Source organism: Geospiza fortis, unplaced genomic scaffold (assembly GCF_000277835.1).
Source record: "Geospiza fortis unplaced genomic scaffold, GeoFor_1.0 scaffold172, whole genome shotgun sequence".
NCBI lineage: Eukaryota > Metazoa > Chordata > Aves > Passeriformes > Thraupidae > Geospiza > Geospiza fortis.
The window spans coordinates 7,922,227-7,937,918 of record NW_005054309.1 but is presented as its reverse complement, the minus strand read 5'-3'; the positions used below and the strand labels follow the sequence as shown (position 1 = coordinate 7,937,918).

Sequence of the window (15,692 nt, the reverse complement as noted above, 5' to 3'; positions counted from 1 at the left end):
TGAGAACTGCTTGGCTACGGCGGTGGGCATTAGACCAACGCTGGGGAAAATGTGCGTCCCCAAAGTGTCCCCAAAATGCCCCCAAAGCCGTGTGAGCCGTGTGTGACTGTACACACAAAACTCCTTTGTCTGCCTCGTGTGCCCCCACTCAGAGTAATCAGAAACGAGTGTTCTGAGACCATTATAATCAGCCTGAAGGGACGGAGATGGCTGAGATCCTTACCGAGGGCTTCTGTTTGATATTCTCGTAATGGTGGAATTATTAGTACTGGAATACTGTGGCCACCCCCATGTGGCAATCCCCACCATATGAAACATTGATCTGTTGGAGCAGATCCAGGGGAGGACCATGAAGATGATCCTCTGTCGGGGTTGTTCAGCCTGGAAAAGAGAAGGTTCCCAGGAGACCTTGTTGCAGTATTTCCATATATTAAGGAGGATTATGTGTAAGATAGAGACTTTTTATCAGGGCCTATATTGACAGGACAAGAGCCAATGGTTTCAAACTGAAAAGAGGGAAGATTTGGAAAAACCCTTTTCAGAAAAACTGGCTGTCCCACCCTTGGAAGTGCTCCAGGCCAGAGTGGATGGGGTTTAGAGCTGATCTAGTGAAAGATGTCTGTACCCATGGTAGGGGTTTGGAGTAAATGATCTTTAAAGAGATTTTCCAATCCAAAGCATGCTAAACTGTGACACAGCCCTCATCCTGTCCAACAACCATTCCCTGTGCTGCATCAGGAGAGGTCTGTGGCCATGGAAGCTTGATCAGCGGGTCCTGAGGCCAAAGGACTGTTTTAACTAAATCCTTCCTAATCAGATGTCATCATACTTTGAGCTCTTTGAACAAATTCACCAGGAGCTTTCCTGTGAACTGCTGGTGGATGAGCCCTGGCTCTGTAGGGTGCCCTGCAGGTCACCTATAAATACAACAAATACAGCAAAATGCAGGGATTCAGTGGCAGCAGTGGCAGCACCTGGCTCAGCCATCACCGTCACAGGCTGCTGTGTGCTGTCCTACGTTTTTTGCCCTGAGACCCTGACTTTGTCATCTGTGCTCTAATGGGGTAGCTACACAAATCACATTTTTAAATGGTTCACCATGAGATGTTTTATTTAATCTGTGTTAATTTTTGTGATTTGTTTGCCTGTGGTCCTGCTCTTGGTTACACACTCCAAATTGTACAGCCAAGGAGTTAAGTTTGGCTCTCATTTACATGGGGCCACTTCATGAGGCTCCAGCATCATCTCTGTCCTTAACTTGGGCTTTCCCTGGATGCTGCCTCACCCAGCCTGCTCTGGAGATGATACCCTTTATCCTGCCCGTTTTACTGCTGTCTCAGTTGATAGGCAGAATCTGGGGCGTCCTGTTAAGTGTTTTAACATGTGCGGTGTGTGTTTGTTTACCTGCAAGTGTGTGGCGAGTTGCACATGCTCTAGGGCTTTTTATCTTCTAAAAAAACACTTTGTGAGAAAACGACCAACTGTTCTGAACCCAATCTGCAGCAGCCTGGAGCTAAACACTACTCATGACTTTTTTTTTTCCTCAAGTATCAGTTGATAAATTTGGCTGATTTTCCACAATTAACAGATTCATTTTGAATAACTTGAGAGATCTTCTGGGCTAAATCAAGTCTTTTTATTGAAGTGCACTGTAGATGATTTTAATTTTTTCAGACCCAAAACAAATATTCCAAGACAGCTTTTATTTGAGATTCAATAAAAAACATTGGAAATCCAATCCATCAGTTATTGCCTGCCGGCGTCGTTCCGTTGTCTAGATCGACATTAATTTTCTAAAGTGCAGTTCTTGATAGTATTAATGTGATTATCCCACTTTTCTATACAAGAACAGCAATTTGATTCAAAGCATATTTGTAAATGAAATACCATGGCCTTTCACATTTAAAGGTGTTGTCTTTCCAGTGTTGCACAGCTGGATCACACACCTTTTCTCTCATGTTATCAAGTTCTTCTTCTCTTATCTGTGTCTTTAAGAAGTGAAGAGGGACTAGAAAACTTCAGGAAGATTTAAACTGAATGAGTTGTGTCTGTTCTCAGTTATGTCCTGGAGAAGTGTCTGATGCCCTAAAGCACCTCATCAAAGCCCAGCCTTGAGAATATACACGTCAGCCAGTGCTGGGGTAAACATCCCACCTGTTTCCAGGCGGCCCATGGAAGGCAGGAGGAGGTGTTTACACCTCTGGGCCATGGGGTCAGGTCACACGATTACAAATACCAGGTCATGAGCAGAGTGGTGTAAACAGCCCTGTCCCAACCTGAGCAGTGTCTCTGTTTCAGCTGCTGAGCTGACTTTCCTGGGATCCCATGGTGTCCTGGCTGTTGGGGTGAGCCTGGCCTGTGGGCAGAGCCTTGAGCAGGAGGACCTGAGAGAAGCTGTGGATCAGTGATCCCCCTCCACAGGGCAGTGCCCTGCTCAGCAGGCCCTCAGAGCTCCTAGGTACAGTGTGTCTGTGTTGCAGGAATGGGGTCAGGGACCCTCTGTAGTGACCCTGCCATAGGCACTCACTCTGCTCTGGGCACTGCTTTATTCCTGGCATTCACTGTCTGCTTCCTGTGTCGAGCCCACGTGGGAATACCCAGGGAATCACCCTGGGCATACACACCCTGGGGCTCAGGGACAAGCAGTGACAGCACGGTGACACTGTGAGCTAGCAGGATCCACTGTAATTGTAACTTCCCCACAGGGAAGAAGGAAAGCACAAAGTAACTCCAGCTGTTCCCTCCTCCTGGGGCTGCAACAGTGCTGCAGCAGTGAAGTTTTCCAGAGTCACAGAGCCTCTCTCTCTCCTGAACAGAGTGCAGGGAGGCAAAACGCAGGACACTACCCAAGCCTCGGGTCTGCAGTTGTATCTACAGCCTGTAAAATTTAAGGACTGCTGATCTGCAGCCAGGATTTATTGCCCCAGTGCTGGGGAGGACATTCCTTCCCTTTCAGCACAGCTACTCAGGCTGTGCCTCTGGGTGAAATTTGCCACTGTTGCTTCAGGATTTAGTGAAATACTTGAGCACACTCAGTTACCTTAAATTTAATCTGATGCTTACACATTCTGCTGGATCCAGACCTGATATCCTCCCTTGAAATTCCACAGCTCCCATAGATTTCTAGTGAAAGATAAGGACATTGAACACCTCAGAAAATTAATCATATCTCAAAGACTTTGTCCCTGCATACATAGTACTTGGGTTAGCTTCATCATTATCAGCTGTTTGACTCCAGAGATAGAGGGTAGTGCTTCTCAGTGATGAAAAACAAGTTGAAGTGAGGCAGAAAAACCTGTGATAAATTAGTGTGGAGAGCATTAATGGGGCCGAATGTCCTGAGTTTATTGAATTAGGGAAGTCAAACTAATTTTAAAATTAAGCCTAGAGAGTGGGAGACTAGATACTGTTGGCACAACAGAAAAGTCCTAATGGCTGTTGTCTCAGCACATTAGGAAAACACTGTCAAAGCTCTTGCTGACAAGATGCTTTCTCGGGGATTATTAATTATATTGCATTATTAGCCAGGCATGGTATGAGAACATATTTAGCATGTTACTAAAATGCAGTGACCATTTAGCTAATAAGTTTGACTTGGTCTTTTAAATTTTCTTAATGATTAGCAACTTAGTAAAACTGTAATGGTGAGAGATAAAAATAGTGATTCAACAAGCTGTGTCTCAAAAACAAGTTTTAACTGGAACTTGCATGTAGCAAGGACAGATAAAGTGTACAGTCCTAATTATCAGCCTGATGGGATGAGACAAAAGTAAACATATAGTCAGATTTAACTAACTCTAATGACCCTGTCCTGTGCTGGCATATGGCTAAAGTGCTCTTGTGGTAGTAAAGCCCAGCTTGATCCTTCATTGCAGCCATGGGGAGGACAAAGGGCCAGCAATGCCTTACTCTGCTCATCCTGTCCCAGGCTGGAAGGAGAGAACTCCCTTACCTTCCACATGGCAGCTGCTGCAAGGGAACACAGCCTGACACTCCATTTTCCTTAGGTGCCTCTGAACCCCCAGGCAGCTCTTCTGGGAAGTTCAGTGGTGTAGCTGTGGACAGTGTTAATGCTGTGGGCTTTGTTAAACTGATTTATGTGCTGTACCACAGTAACTGGACTGGGGTTTCTATTGTCCTTCACCAGTGAGACAGGAAAACCAGGACTGACTGTTCAGTGTTGATCAGTAAGGCCCCTCACTGCTGAGCTGCTGGCAGAGTCACCAATGCCCCCCAGACAATAGGACAAAACTTAGCACAAGTTTAGGAAATAATTTCATACTCCCTGTATGATCACAGGAAACCCAGCCTGGCTGGGCCTTTAGAGCAGTGGAAAATCTGCTTTGAACCTCACTTCTCCCCAAATGCTCCTCCTGCCTCTCATGCCTACAGAGGCCCCAGTGCCAGGTTTTAGGCTGCACCAGCCCCATGCAAGCAGAGGTGCTTCACAGTGGGGTGAAGTGGGCAGTGTGGACAGCTGGGGCCAGACACTGGCACCCCTCCAGTCAAGGTCCATCCCAGCCCAAAGCCAGCTGCCACCAGCTCCAGGGCTGCCTCCAACCCCAAGGCTGACCCCTGGACCACCTATTTCAAAGGGATTTAGCTGAGGGCTTGCACAGCTTTTACCACCCGTGGAGCAACTGTGTCCTGCTAGGAAAATAGCTCCCATCTGGCACTGGATGTATGTCTGAGATGTACAGCGGGGGAAAAACAGCAGCACAAGCCATCACATGACATAGATGTTGTTCATATTTTATCTAACAGACATAGATAACAATGCTGATAGCAAGAGTTCTCTTTTTTTCTCCTTTTTGTACATTCAGATAGTCCATTATATTTAACTTACAGTAAACACAGCCAGTGGAGAGCTTCTGAGCCTGCTGTGGCCGCTGGTCTCACCTGGGGGCACCTGTGTGCAGCACACAGATGGACAGCTCCACACAGGCCTGTGCACCAGCTCTGCTGCTCTGTTGTCCTCCCTAGCCTGGGATCTGGTCCCAGCAGCCCTGCACACCCCATGTCAGACCCAGGTCACCCACCACTGCAGCACATGACAGCTCTGACCCAGTTCTCCTCTAGTTAAATCCCAGCAGTCACTCCAGCAAAGCCTTTGGTGCCATCTTACTGCTTCAGTGCACACCAGGGCCAGGCATTTCTGCCAGTGGACCTTGTGGCTGCTCTTCCCATCACTTGGAAGTGACCAGAGTGTGCTGTAAGGTTAATACCAAGACAGTAAAGTCTACAAAGGAAAAAAAAGTTCAGGCACATGGAAGGGAGCATGAACCTTCCCTAAAACCAAACCTATAGCAGCAGTGTGATCCTCCTCAGCCCATCTATTTTGTGCTTTTCATTATGCTCGATCCTTTGTTACATTATGGCCACTGCTTCACCAGCAGCCCTGGTGAGCACACAGTGACCAAGCAATGCTGGTGTTTCATCTCTAAATAAATAATGTGTTTCTACCCTGAGAAAGTTGCTAAAAAGTAACCTGGTATCAAACAAGGAACACGCAAATCTTAAAAGTCAAGCAGAGAGCAGGCTTTTACAATGATTCCAAAATATGCCCCCAAAAAAGGAAGAAAAATCCTCGGAGTTTGATTCTGACACATAAAAATGTCTCATAAAGAAGCAAAAGGAGCAAAACCAAAAGGGCTATGGAAACAGCATGACCTCCTGCTTACACACTATCTTGGCTGAAGCACATCCAGCCAGCAAAATGCTAGGTGATGGAAAATGGGGTTAGGTAAGTGGCACATTCCAGTTAACCTTCCAATACCCATTTCTTCTTTGGGTCATCATTAATTGTTGCTCTGTGAGCAGCCTGAGCCCTTGGCTGGACCTGGAGCCTGTGGGTCTCGAGCACTGTATAAAAGGAAGGGAAGGAAGGTGCAGATGGGGAAGGAGGTGCCCTGGCAATGGTCACACCATGGAAGGGGTGGCAGCAGGGCTCGAGTCTCCTCACATGGAGGCCAAGAGTGCCCAGGCCTTTTGTGTGGTCAGTGTTGTGCTGTGCCTTGTGCTGTAGCAGTGAGAAGGGGGAGAGGAGAGGCTTCCTGGGAGGAAAGAGAGAGCTAAATAGTCTGGCTGAAATGTAGGAAAAGTGCCCACCAGCCCAGCCAGTTTCTAAGATTCTCAAAAAAAATACTGTAACTGAGAAATCCTTATGACATCAGACAGCATTTCCATAATGCACAGATAGAAAAGCAAGGGAAGTACATCCCAACCAGTTCAGGTGGGATCCACCGTCTTCCTCTGCAGAAGCAAGAGTAAGGGGGTGTTTGCTCCACCTGTTTTCCTTAGCACCTGGGGTGATCAGTGCTGTGTGCTGGTGGCACAACTGTGTGAGCAGTTGGATTTTAAAGGCACCAGCTCATTCAGCAGAATGAAGCAGAGAGATGGGGATAAAAAAAGTGAAAACATGAGGCTGCAGCATCAGCCAGCCCCTCTTTCCTTCATTTCTGCTAAGAGACAGCCCTGCTCAATGCTGTCTGGTAAGATCACTGTCCCACTGGGCTCTTCTAGCAGGGCATTGAGATGGACATGTATCGTATTCCTCCTGTCCTTTCCCTAGCTCTTCCTGCAGCCCAGTTGTCCCAAGTGTCTGAGTAAAATTCCAGGTTAGCACCTGTGGCTGGGAGGTGTGAACCGCAGCAGCCAGAAGGAATCCAATGGATGCCTCCTCCTGGTCTGCCAGCTGCAAGGTTTTTGGTGAAACGAGACTTTTGCCCAACATTCTTCCCATGGTGCCTGAAGGAGGTGCACGCCCAGTCCCTCCTTTCTGGGTGCACAGGATGTCTATGCCTCCTCGCCGCGTCGCAGGTCTTGCAGCTCAGTCATGGCTTTGGCCGAGAGCTTCTTGCGGCGGAACACAGCTGCAATCTCCTCAAAGGACTTTCCTTTTGTCTCTGGCACTTTGAAGTGTGCAAACAGGAAGAAGATGAGGAGCAGACCTGCGAAGATTGCAAACACGTATGGTCCACACAGATCCTGCAGTGGGAAAGTGAGAACAGGGAGACCCACCATCAGCATCTCAGGCATGGCTTCCCCTTCCTACCCAGCTGGCTGAGGTGTGCCCAGGCAGGCTGGGGGATGGAAATCAGGGAGGCACATTCACATGGGATTGTGCCTGTCATTTATTTGTATGGTTTAAGAGATTTCTTACTGCTATGTACTGGAAGCACATTCCCACGATGAAGTTGCAGGCCCAGTTGCAGAAGCCGGCGACAGCGATGGCGGCAGGGCGCGGCCCCTGGCTGAACAGCTCGGCTACGATAAACCAGGGGATGGGCCCAGGCCCCACTTCGAAGAAGATGACGAAGAGGAAGATTGCGACCATGCTGACATAGCTCATCCAGGCAAACTTGCTCTGCAAGAGGTTGGTGTTACCCAAGTAACTCTCAATAATTATCACTAATTGCTTTATTTAGATTCATTTTTCAGAAATTTCTTTCTATTCAGACAAAGGGAGACTGGACATGAATAACTAAGGTTTTAAACTCTTGTGCCAAGTGCTGGCTGGGCATGTGGTGCCAGCATTGCTGCCTGGAGGAGTTCACAGCCATCAGCTCAGCTGTTTCTTTGAGCCCTTTCCTTGCCTGCAGCTCAGCAAAATGAGGCAGAATGGCACCCTTTAATAACCAGGGTGTCCAGCAAAGGAGGCCACCCCTTATTTGCTTTTTCATCTTGACGGGATTTGCAGCAATAGTTTGGACTGATTTTGATGGGATCTTCTCTTGTTTTCAAAGCAGGGAGAAAAATTGGAGAGAAATCCTTACCAGGAGCACAAGCCCAACTGTCATGGCCACGGCGCTGACTAACATGCCCATCAAACCTGCCAGGAACAGGGACCGCCTGCCCGCCTTCTCCACCAGAAAGACCTGTAGAAACACATGCAGGAGCTCAGTGTCCAGCACCACCACTCTCAGGACCAGGTCCAATTGCCATAACCAACCTGTTACCACTGCCACACTTTTGCTCTTTTGTTCTTTTGCTCTTTTAGCTCTAGTGGTACAGATTTATGTGCTGGTTTCCAAGTGTCAGAAACTCTGCTGGAAGCTGCTGGGGAGCCTGACTGAGCAGTCACCCTGCCAAGGGCAAGGCAAAGGCACACACACTCAAAGCCCATGCATTTCCAAGCTCTCAGGACTTCCCACCACTCCTACACATGAATTGCTGACTGTGGACTTTCTCTCTCTCCCTTTTCTTTTTTTTCTTCCAGGAACTAAAAACTTACTAGGTCTGCATTAGTTTGAAATCAGGCTTCAAAATGTAGCACAATTCAGGTCACATCACGGGCCACTGCACCTTGCCTGTCCTAAGGCAGGCATAGCTGTGTAGCAGCTGCAGTCAGGATTTTTCCTCCAATCACTCCCAGACTTTTTTTGCTTTACTGGTAGTCACAAAGTTTAGTTTACTCCTTCTCAGCTCCTCTTGGTGGACTCCAGCCATGTCACCCAGCTTTTGACAGGTACCTAAGTCTGTACCAGACACCTCACCCGACGGGGAGCTGTAGGTCCCTCCAGAGGACATTGCAGCTGTCCTGGCCTAACCATGCAGCAGCCTCTGAGGCTGCCTGCTCCTTCCCCTCAGCTTGAAAGGACACCTCGGGCCAGCAGCCTCACCTTTGCTGCCATAATAGCCATGATTTACACTTCCCAGAGGCCGTCTCTGTTGCTGAAGGCGGTTCATGTGCTGACATGTGAAGTTGCAGAGGATGAGTCTCTGCTCCCTTCTCCCCTTGCCAAGGTCCACCCAGCTGTCAGCACTTCTGCCTTTTGATCAGGGTCTGTCATTTATTGACAAAAGCAGGTAATTTTTAAGTGCTCGTGGACAAAAGAAGCAAAGAGCAAATGCCCAAGGCTGCAAGTACCACAGTCCTGGGGACCGAGCTGCAGGGCACCCTCCATGCTGAAGAAAGGCTTCTTCCAGCTGCACATCTCTGTGCCTCATTTCACAATAAACATCCCATTTTGTCCCCATGGACAAAATGAACTTTTTCTAAGGACTACAATGGACTTTCTCTAAGGCAGGTTTACTCCAGGATGTCCTCTCTCACACATACTGGAGTACAAATGGTTTAGGTTGGAAGGGACTTTAAAGATCATCCAATTTCAACCCCCTGTCATAGGCAGGGACACCTTCCACAAGACCAAGTCTGGCTGTGGACAGTTCAGGGATGGGGCATCCACAACCTCTCTAAGAAACCTGTGTCAGTGCCTCACCACCCTCACAGACAAGAATTTATTTCTAATATCTAATCAAATCCTCCTCTCTGTCAGTTTAAAATTGTCCTAAATCTCTTGGAGCTGTGTATTTCTGCCTTGCAGCCAGTCCCATCATATTGGTGAAAGTTCTTTACTTCCCTAAATCTCTAGAGAGATAGGAGTCAAATAGGCCTGGCATTTCCTGATCTTATATTAATGGCCACACTATAAAACTAATTGCCAGCTGATAGGAATTGTGTTAATCCTCTCAAGAGAGAGACAAATGAAGGGAAGGTCTGTGGAAACAGAACTATCCTTTTATTGCTGCAGAGCCCTGTGTAGATAGGATGAGGAAAGGTGCTGGATTACTTTTATTGCTGTGGAATAGCCTTTGGATATCACTTCTGCAGGTGCTATGTACATACAGAAAGCAGTTTGAAAGATAACAGGTAAGAGCAGACTGGGAACTGGTCACTTCCCCATCAGAGCCTGCATCCCCTGCCTGCTCCCTGGGGAAATAGGACCTGCAGAATTGCAGTCTCAAGGGCAACTTTTCTTTTAGGGGAAATGCAGAGTTTTCAGAGCTGCCCTGAATACAGTGGTGCAGTTTCCACTCATGAGGCATTTAGCAGTGCAGATCAATAGCCACATGCTCTATGTCAAGGCTTGAATTTTCAAATTCAACTTTCCCAGAGAATGATTTTTCCCTGTAAGGTGTTCAGGGTCAGTCCTGCAACACTGCAAATCCCAGCTCCAGAATAAAATCATGTTTCAAAACCACGTTGTACCTTACGTGTCTTTGTAGTCCAGGGGGCAGAAGTATTTACTTACAGAGATAACAGTGAAGACCGTGTTCACCACTCCAACGCCGATGGTTGCATAAACTGGTTGGTCAACCCCAGCTCTCTCGAAAATGTTTGTGGAGTAGTAAAAGATCTATCAGAATACATCAGGATGAAGGATTAGGCAACAGGGCTGTTGAAACTTTTTGTTCTCATGAGGGAAGAGTTGCACTTGCTTGGCTGAGATGTGGCGCAATTTAATTATGATTAATTTTTCAAATTTTAATGGCTTGTTATAATGATTAAAGCTGAAAATTTCATAGGAGCCTGAGGGAGTTAAAAATCCTGTTGAAATTCCCCTCTTGAACTACTGCATTTGCAGGTTAAATCTGTTTTCTTCTATGTAGTCTATGTTTAATCTTAAAATCCAGATCACCAGCACTGAGCACTCAAGACAAATATCTTAGTATGACCAAGTTTTACATTAATTTTAAATATTCTCATTGCAATGACTCTCATTTCTTTCTTCTCTCCAAGAATAAGGTGATTCCTTTCTGGTGAAAGTTAAGGGCAGGAGGTAAAGGGTGGCTGGTGGATGGGATGGGCATGGCCTAGAGCCAGGTAGGCTGGGCATCCCTGTGTGCTCCTTAATGCTTCTGGGTGTCAAATGGATTTCTCATATTCCAGGAGGTGATGCAAAAGTTGTTTAGTTAAAAATGGCTATAAAATAGTGATTCTGGGGTGAGCATGATGTCATTAAAGATAGCAAACTGCTGACAAACTTGGGTAGGGGAGAGTCATGGGAGGGCTCAGCATGGGCCTGCTGTGCCAGCTGGTTTTGTGCTGGACTCCCTCCCACCATTCTCCCCTCCTGCTTGGCAGGGAACCAGGAGCCCACTGCAGCCATGGGAAATCCTTCTTCCATCCCTGCATGGCTTGGATGGAGCCAGAGCTGCCTTTTCATGCTCAGCATGGATCTCTTGAGAGACAAACATTTTGGGGAGACTCACCGCATTGATTCCCGAGAACTGCTGGGATATTTGCACCATCAGCGCCACAATGACAGCCTGCCTGTACTTGGAAGAGGTGAAAAGCTGTCTTATGGAGACTTTCTTTTCACTAGCAGCTTCTTGCTTTTCCTTCTCCATCTCTTCAATCTCTTTCATTGGATCACAGTTTCCTCTAAGCCTTTTCAAATCTTAGGGAAAAAAAAGATTGACATTTTATTTTCAGTGGTAGGTAAATTGTATATATAAGGACAAGAATCTCTTTAGGCGAAACTCAAGGTAAGCCAAGGATCCAGCGCGCATCTGTTTAGTCAGGGGCAGCAGCACATCAGCTCTGCAACACTCAGGGCTCTCAGGGCCCTGAGATCACTCTCAAGCCTCATCCCTCAGCAGTGCTGCTTAACCCCGTGCAGATGTCTCCAATAGTTTTTGATCCAGAGATAGTTTGTATCTCAGCAGCTCAGAGCATGAGATGGAGCAACCACAGTCACATGTGAGTCCTCAGCCAGGCTTTTCCTTGTCTGTTTTGTACTATGTAAAGTATAAAAACAACTCTAGACAAGCTCAGAATGTCTTTCTTACTTTTTTTAGCTTCCTCCACCTTCCCCAGTTTGATGTAAAGGTATCGGGGGCTCTCAGGGCACAGTAAAAGCAGGAAGAACTGCAGCAGGGCAGCCACACCAGACAGACCAAGGAGCAGGGGCCACATCTCATCATTGCCCAGAAGAAAGTCTAGTCCAAGGATCTGGAATAATTGAGGCATATTTGAATGGATCATTTTACACCCTAAGAGAAAGCAATTGATCACTATGGTGTTTGAAAGTGAAAAACTGGGAGACAACTAGAAGCAAATACCAACTATTTTTCTGGATGTGTTTGTTTTCTGTACATTTATGTGCCCACCTATTGTGTAGGTGGGACTTGTGCCATGGTGGACAATGCTGATGGGGGCTTTGGGCTTCCTACTTCCCTGATGAAGCCATTTTTGAGAACCTGATTATCAGGGGTCTTATGCTCAGGATCCAGCCTGACACTGATGAGATGCTGAAAAAAATTCTTCAGGGAGACGAGAAATTGTTTGTAGAAGTATGTTTTTATTTCTTGAGAAGCTGTCTTTATTAAGACACCTCTTACTGAAGGCAGGGGTTTAACCCCATTAAAACAGATTATTTTGCACACTCCTTCAGTTTTGGGGTGGAATGGTGAACAATAGCCCAGTATATCAGTATGGTCTTCTTATTCTCTGAAGCACCCTCTCTGTGTGTGTTTTCCTGCTTACCTGGCTGAAGAGGATGCCTGTGACAATTGCGAGCTGGTGCAGCGTCCCCAGTGCTCCTCGAAGGGCCGTGGGAGAGACCTCGCTGACATACATGGGCACGAGTCCAGAGGAGAGCCCTGCACCGAGCACACGTGGGTGTCACCTCTTCCAGACACAGCTCAGCAGCCAGCAGAAAGCACTTCCCAAACGGGAAAGGAGGATGGAGCCTGTGTGCTGCACCCCACACGCCACCAAGCCCCTCACACCTGGCTGGGAACCACCTGCACCTTGGAAAGGTGCTGGGATGTCCCTGCATTCAGAGCCCCAAACTGGGAAGCCTTTTTACTTGAACACACGCATCAGAGCACAGAGCAGGGATTACCTGCTGAAGTTATCACAGGGCAAAGAGCCTTCTTAAAACTTGCCTTGAAATCTCAGAGTGGAGCATTGTATTTGCATACCAGTAACAGTGTAAACAGCTGTTATTTCCAAGGTAATTCTCATGTAATTCCCAATTATTTGCTGGCTATATCCTCTTAGTGCACACTGGTCCTGTGCTCTCTGTCTAGGGAATCTGTTAACCAGCCTGGCTTGTGCTGTGCTCTTGCAGCAGCCACCAACAAAACCCATCCTTGAGAAACAGAGGGACCTGATCCTTTCAGGATGTGTAAAATGAAGATATGATAGAACCAACCCAAACACTTCTGGGAAAGCTCCTAGATCAAGAAGGGCAGATGTAGGGAGAAGAGGGAAATTCCCACCTGTGAAACCCCTTCTGAACTAAGAAAAGTATTAAAAAATATGAGAAACTCTGAACTGCAGCCCTGGACATGCTAGCAGGGAGCTGCTTTCAGCCTGGACTCACCGCAGTACAGCCCCGTGACCGCTCTCCCGGAGATGATGAGGATGTGGGATGGCCCAAATTTCGCCAGCCCCATGAGGAGGTTCCCAGCAATGGAGAGGACGTTCACCACCAGCATGGCTTTCACTCTGCAAGGCAGTAGCAGCACAGCTCCTCTGGCACCTCTCTCAGCCAAAGCAGCCATTGCAACACACAGGAGGAACTGTGAAGTCACTTAATCAGTACTACAGGGGAAAAACAATGAGAGCGGGCACTGCAAAATACAGAGACTGGGGTACAATCAGAGTAGTTTAAATGATATTATAAATGATACTTTACATCCTGTGCAAATACCATGCAGATGTCCTCCTCTTCCTTTTGCCATGGAAAGAGAAGGGGGAATTCAGAGCTTAATCAAAGCTGCTCATCAGCTGCTCTCTGAAATGCTCAAGTTGCAATAAAATGTCTGATTTGTAACTGAGGATCTTAAAAAGCCCAACCTCTGTGATAGTTGAAACAGTATTTCAGAAGTTGGGAGGGTTATTTTTCCTTCTTTTCCTAAATTGCTGAAAATAACACAAATTATATTTCTACAGGGAGGAAATGGTTCTATGGGAAAAAATCGATCAGAAGGGTTTGGGCTGTGGCCCAGAGTCAGAGCACACAGGAGCCTCTCACCTGCCAAGCCGGTCACCGATCCAGCCCACGGTGAAGGAGGAGACCATGCCCCCGACGGCAAACACGGACACAGACAGGGACCAGTACATGGTCAGGATGTGTGGGGAGGTAGTGAGATCTTCGTTGATGTCAGCTGGGGGTGGGAGTGTGCCCTCTGTGCCAGCCTGGAGGAACGTGCCATCCTCCCCAGAGGCATTGGCGGCATATCTGTCCGGGGAGACAATGCCCAGCACACGCCCGTAGTGCGCTTCTATCACCTGTGACAGGTAAAGAAGAAAAACACTGTCAGCTGAGATCTATAACCACCCCAGTCCCTGTTTTGGATTTTATTCTGCCTCAGAAAAGATTTGCATTGGAGGCTCTGCAGGTGGAAAATCCTGGGGTCCCCAGCTCCACAACATGCAGACCACAGCGGGGAGGGGCCACAAGGGCAGGCACAAAACATTCCACCTCTTGGGCCTGGGATGAGCAGGGTGTTTGGATTTGGCACTGGATTTGGTGGAGGGGTGCAGTCCCTTGGCTCGCTCAGGCACAGGGACCAGGTTGCAGTGGGGACAGCTCCATTATGTGCAGAACCCCACTCCTTTCCCTGGGGAAGTGCCAACAGAGGGTCCTGGCCATGTTCTCACCCCACTGCCTTGTCCCCTGTTCTGTGGGAGAAACTGCCTGGGAAGGGACAGAGTCCTCCTGAGGGCTTCTGCAAGGGACAAACTGGCCCTGGTTGCCCTGAAGCTGTAGTTCCTTGACCATGCACAGCTTGAGGGGCTCAATTTACCTTCTGGGGGGCATTAATGACCCCCAGGCTGTAGCCATACTGGAAGAAGCCCAATACCGCAGTGAAGACGGAGAGGACCAATGTTCCTGTGAGATGCTGGAAGAAAACAACAACCTCATCATACTGTCCTAGCAGTGCCAAAACTGGGGGAGGGCTGCATCCCACCCCTGTCCCAGGGGAGCCTGCTGCCCAGCTGGCTGGGACAGTGGCATCCAGGGATGCTGCTGCAGCAGCACAGCTGGTTGGCTTGCTCCAAAGGAGAAGGAAAGCCCATGGAGACGGGCAACATGAGGCCCCCAGGGCAGAGTGGTGTTGCCCCACAGTGACAGTTGAGCTCTCCCTGCTCCACTGCCCGTCCTGGCCCTGGAGCTCGCGAGAGCCAAAGCTCTGCCCAGTACAGAGGTGCAAGAAGCAGCAGCAGCAGCAGCAGCGTGTTGTTCCCCATCCCCATCCCTGGAGCACAACAGCTGGGAAAAAAACTCCAAAAGGGTGTTTTTCATCAGCGCTGTTTAAAGCGTTTCTTCTTCCCATCACAGTTAAAGTAATCCAGTGAGCCAACAGAGCTCTTAAAAATAAAAATATCCCCTTGGCCCTTTTCCCCTTTGCCCCTGTGCACAATTAATTAGTGGATGGGATTTTTTTTTTCAGTTGGTTTTGGTTTTGGCAACGGATTGCTCAGTGCTGGGGTCCTGCAGAAATCCTAGTCATTTCACTGGAAAGTCCAGTGCAAAAATACCAGCAAACCATGATTACCTTCTCTGTCTGCATTTTCCTTTTCTCATCCACCCCACAGCTCTTCCGCTCTCCTTCTGGGAACAGTCACTGTCCTGGGCTGCAGAGCAAGGTGAGGGCTTGGACAGCAGATCTGGGATGGAGGCAGGAAAATGGGCTGGTGCTTGGAGAGATGGGACTATATCAACTCTGGAGTTAATGAGAAACCCAAGTCTTCCACGCATTATTTGGCCACCGCTCAGCTCAAAGCAGCCACCACCAATCCCTGTGTTTGGGACACACACGAAACAATGAGAGACCTGTAAAGACATAGAGTGGATCTGGAAAATTCAAATGATCCAGCCACAGGGCTGGTTTGGGGCTGTACCTCAGCTGAACAGTTGGAATGTGACGTGCCAGGGGCTTGAGCCTGTTTC

The 15,692-nt window shown here is 48.0% G+C and overlaps 1 protein-coding gene across 2 annotated transcripts; it reads right to left on the bottom strand.

Annotated features, from left to right (window-relative positions):
* Positions 1-6,635: 6,635 nt before the first annotated feature.
* Positions 6,636-15,312, bottom strand: SLC2A2 (solute carrier family 2 member 2). Of its 2 annotated transcripts, XM_031055396.1 has the most exons (12): positions 15,298-15,312; positions 14,545-14,640; positions 13,996-14,026; positions 13,770-13,902; positions 13,116-13,240; positions 12,272-12,387; positions 11,575-11,737; positions 10,996-11,183; positions 10,035-10,139; positions 7,776-7,877; positions 7,163-7,366; positions 6,796-6,987 (listed from the first exon to the last, which is right to left on the bottom strand). In XM_031055396.1, exons 1-12 carry the CDS (start codon positions 15,310-15,312, stop codon positions 6,796-6,798), a joined length of 1,470 nt encoding a protein of 489 aa, XP_030911256.1. The 2 variants fall into 2 exon arrangements, with proteins under 2 accessions (XP_005419092.1, XP_030911256.1); XM_005419035.2 differs by having other exon boundaries at positions 6,636-6,987; positions 13,770-14,026.
* Positions 15,313-15,692: the final 380 nt, after the last annotated feature.

Bases quoted from the DNA above. Each gene is read 5' to 3' on its own strand.
- SLC2A2 (XM_005419035.2), bottom strand. The intron at 13,241-13,769 runs GTGAGAGGCTCC...ACTGCCTTGCAG, and splicing joins ATCGGTGACCGGCTTGGCAG to AGTGAAAGCCATGCTGGTGG. The intron at 10,140-10,995 runs GTGAGTCTCCCC...GTATTCTGATAG, and splicing joins AGTTCTCGGGAATCAATGCG to ATCTTTTACTACTCCACAAA.